The sequence below is a fragment of the Lycium ferocissimum genome, chromosome 2 (assembly GCF_029784015.1).
Source record: "Lycium ferocissimum isolate CSIRO_LF1 chromosome 2, AGI_CSIRO_Lferr_CH_V1, whole genome shotgun sequence".
Taxonomy (NCBI): Eukaryota; Viridiplantae; Streptophyta; class Magnoliopsida; order Solanales; family Solanaceae; genus Lycium; species Lycium ferocissimum.
The window spans coordinates 34,546,387-34,549,760 of NC_081343.1; the positions used below are offsets into that span (position 1 = coordinate 34,546,387).

The following is a 3,374-nucleotide window of genomic DNA, read 5'->3' on the forward strand; positions in this document are numbered from 1 at the left end:
CCCAACCATGACACCACATCTTTAGGAATAGTTTTTTCTTTTTTGTTTATATCACCTCCTCTGTTTGCTTGTCGTCACACTGCTTAAAAAGTAGGGTAATACCTTAGCCTACTTCTCACTTCACATTGGTGCTTCTTGGGTTTGTTCTTGTAAAATGTTTCATTCTTGACTAATATATCTGCTGTTTACCCTATAATTCAAAGGGTTGTTTAACCATAAAAGTTAGATCACTCAATGATTTGCTTGCTTAAATTCCTTTTTAATTTTTTGCTTTCTTACATTATTCAAACATAAGATGAGAAAAACGAATAAAAAGAGTAGAAATTCAATCTTCTATTACATATCAGGCTGGATGCAGCTTTGGCTATACATATGAACAAATTACAAGATGCCTTATAAATGTGTAAGATGTAAGATTTCTCTTAAATGTGATTTCTGGGGGGTTGCTCTCTAATGTAGTCTGCTAACTTTAAAAACTTTTGACTTCATTTGAAGGATGTGAATTTTGTGTACATGAGCCATTGGAATGAGCATCAAAATCAATTGAATTGCCATTAGACCCTTCTGCACTTCAATCTTGTTTAGCTAGTTAAAGCCAACACTGAAAAGGCTCTGTAAATCAGTCTCAAAATTTGGCTGTTGCTGCTGTACTACCTACAATAAAAGAGTAATAGATCCACTTGAGATAAGAAAAAACTTCACATATCATAGAGAATATTTTTACCAAGAAGTTGAAAACAGAGCATTGGGGTGAAGAAAATTACTGCAAAAGCTTCTGGAAATGACATTAAATCTCTTCTTTGTGGTAACATCTGTGCAACATCACCACTACTTCCTTGCTCGTGTTGGATCAGGTTATATTCTGAAAGTGTTGGCATTGATGCTGTTGGAAAAGTAGTGGCTATGTAAGAGGGGAAGTCTTTGGTGAAAAAATTATCTGTGTTCAAATCAAGCCTAGGATTCAGAGTTGCAAGTTTCATTGAAAGAAACTCGACTTGTTTCTGAAGAGATTGAACGTAATTGATAATTTCATCTAGCATTCCAGCTTTCCCAGTCACTTTGTCGCAACCTGGGACTAAATCTTGTAAATATTTCATCTTCTTACTGATTTTCTCCCTTCTAGCCTGCATAATTCATTAATAAAAAATAAGCCAATTGCTACTAAGAAATCACAGTAACGTCTCTCTCTAACAGATTAAGCTTTTATTGAGACAGTTAGCATGATGTTCTAAATTTTAGTCTCTCTGGGTCACCGATTAACATAATATTAAGCAATCAATTCAACATTGCTCTTACCCTTTCTGCTAAGCTGTGGCTATCAGTGGCTTGACCACGACGTGCCCTGACATGAATGTAATCGGGCTTTTGAACCTCAGACGTCTTAGAATTCTCCTTTGAATCGTTCCCTATTGTCCCCCCTTGGCTTTTATCACTGATCTCTGACTCCAAAAACTGCTAAACAGAAAAAAACAAACGCTTTTAGTTTTACATCTTTCTTTTATAGATTTCCGGATATGAGAGAATTAGACTAAATGATATACGAATGAAATGTGCTAAATATAGTTGATTAATGAATTGATAGATTAAGTACATGTACTATTACAAACCTCAGCTTTTCTCTTCTTGGTTGACACAACATTTTCTCTGGGAGCTATAATGGTACTCAAATCATTTTCTTTCTCTGGCGGGGGAGACACTGTTGTAATCGATGAATTTGTGACAGTCGACAAAGAGGGACGAGCCATTTCTTGACAATTATAGTCGGTAAAATTCTCCCCAACGCAGCCCATCATCATATGCCTGGTTATCAAACTGTTAAAGTGAGCAAGATCTTGCTGAGGCAGAGAAGAAAGCTGCTGTTTAGAATGGTTATAAAGACATTCCAACACCGCCTTTTGCCTTTCAAGAACGCTCATTTCCCTGCAACGTAACATGTTCACACAATTCTCCTGAAACTCGCAAAATGGTGATAGCAGAAGACTAATAGTTGTGCTAGAGTTGTTTGATTGGTTTGTGAAAGTGCAAATAGATGGAGAGGAAGGATTTATAGAAATGAGTAAAGGATTGGTAGTAGTGGATATAAAGAGAAGGGGACCTGAAGGGGAAATGGACATATCAAATCAAGAATGTGGAGATAAGAAGAAACAGTGGTGGGGTTAGAGTGATGGCCCCCTACAGTACTACTCTTTCTAAAGTAATCAAAAGCCATTGCAACAGATATTACGGCGTTTATGCCAAAGGACGATAATAGAGTTATAATCAAGTTTAAGATTTTAAGTAGGCGTTTAATATCTTTAACCAGCTTAATCAAATATGTCAATCGTTTTCATATTCTCCGTGCTCGTCTTTAATTATTGAAAGTCTTGCAAGTCTCTGGAATGGTCTGTCGTACTAAACAAGTTTAAGGTCTTAAGTAGCCGTCTTTTACTATCCGTTAACCATTCTAATCAAATATGTCATTTCGTTTTTATAGCCTCCGGAAACAGCCTCTCTACCTCCCAAGGTAGGGGTAAGGTCTGTGTACACTCTACCCTCTCCAGAGTCCACTTTGTAGGATTTCACTAGGTATGTTATTGTTGTTGTTGTTATCATCGTTTTTATAGCCTCCAATCTTTAGCTCTTGCAAAGCTCTCAAAAAGTCTAATTGTCGAGATCTCGTGCTAAATAAATTTAAGATTTTAATTACGCTCGTTTTAATATCTCTAACCGTTCTAATCAAGCATGTCAATTGTTTTCATAATCTCTAGTATTTAATTCTGGGAAGTCTCACAAAGCTCTCAAAAAGTCTAATTGAGGAGAACTCGTACTAAACAAGTTTAAGATTTTAAGTTGGCATGTTTTAATATCTCTAACCGTTCTAATCAAATATGTTGGAGCAATTGTTTTCACAATCTTCGGTCTTTAATTCTTGAAAGACTTGCAAAGCTCTCAAAAAGGTCTGATTGTGGAGAACTCGTGCTAAACAAGTTTAAGATGTTAAGTAGCCTTGTTTTATTATCTCTAATCGTTCTAATCAAGTATGTTAATTCTTTTCATAATCTTAAATCTTTAATTCTTGAAAGTCTTGCCAACCTCTCAAAAAAGATCTAACTGTCGAGAACTCGTTCTAAATATGTTTAAGATGTTAGGTAGACTTGTTTTATTATCTCTAATCGTACTAATCAAGTATGTCAATCATTTTCATAATCGTCGGTCTTTAATTTTTGAAAGTCTTGTCTAATTGTCGAGCGCTCGTAATTGTTTTAATTGACCAGTCTGAACTGACTTCCTGCCTCTCTCTTATCAAGTCGTCTAGTACCATTTTGTCAATCGTATAATGAAAACTCAGACAAATTTGTATCTGCTCCCTATATAGTTTAGATTAAAAAAACATT

General features: G+C 35.5%; 1 protein-coding gene across 2 annotated transcripts; it reads right to left on the reverse strand.

The window, feature by feature from the left end:
- Positions 1-309: 309 nt before the first annotated feature.
- Positions 310-2,055, reverse strand: LOC132035276 (transcription factor HBI1). 2 transcript variants are annotated; one of them, XM_059425551.1, is made up of 4 exons: positions 1,608-2,055; positions 1,297-1,455; positions 765-1,124; positions 310-654 (listed from the first exon to the last, which is right to left on the reverse strand). In XM_059425551.1, exons 1-4 carry the CDS (start codon positions 1,932-1,934, stop codon positions 586-588), a joined length of 915 nt encoding a protein of 304 aa, XP_059281534.1. In that variant the 5' UTR covers positions 1,935-2,055; the 3' UTR covers positions 310-585. The 2 variants fall into 2 exon arrangements, with proteins under 2 accessions (XP_059281534.1, XP_059281542.1); XM_059425559.1 differs by having other exon boundaries at positions 1,297-1,452; positions 1,608-2,050.
- Between the last annotated feature and the right edge of the window lie 1,319 nt (positions 2,056-3,374).

What these genes read in the sequence shown, in the direction of transcription:
- LOC132035276 (XM_059425551.1), bottom strand. Translation starts at nt 1,934, where the DNA reads ATGTTACGTTGCAGGGAAATGAGCGTTCTTGAAAGGCAAAAGGCGGTG. An exon ending in CCAAGAAGAGAAAAGCTGAG is followed by an intron (nt 1,456 to 1,607) that starts GTTTGTAATAGT and finishes TTTTCTGTTTAG; the next exon opens with CAGTTTTTGGAGTCAGAGAT. An exon ending in CATTTCCAGAAGCTTTTGCA is followed by an intron (nt 655 to 764) that starts GTAATTTTCTTC and finishes CTTTTATTGTAG; the next exon opens with GTAGTACAGCAGCAACAGCC.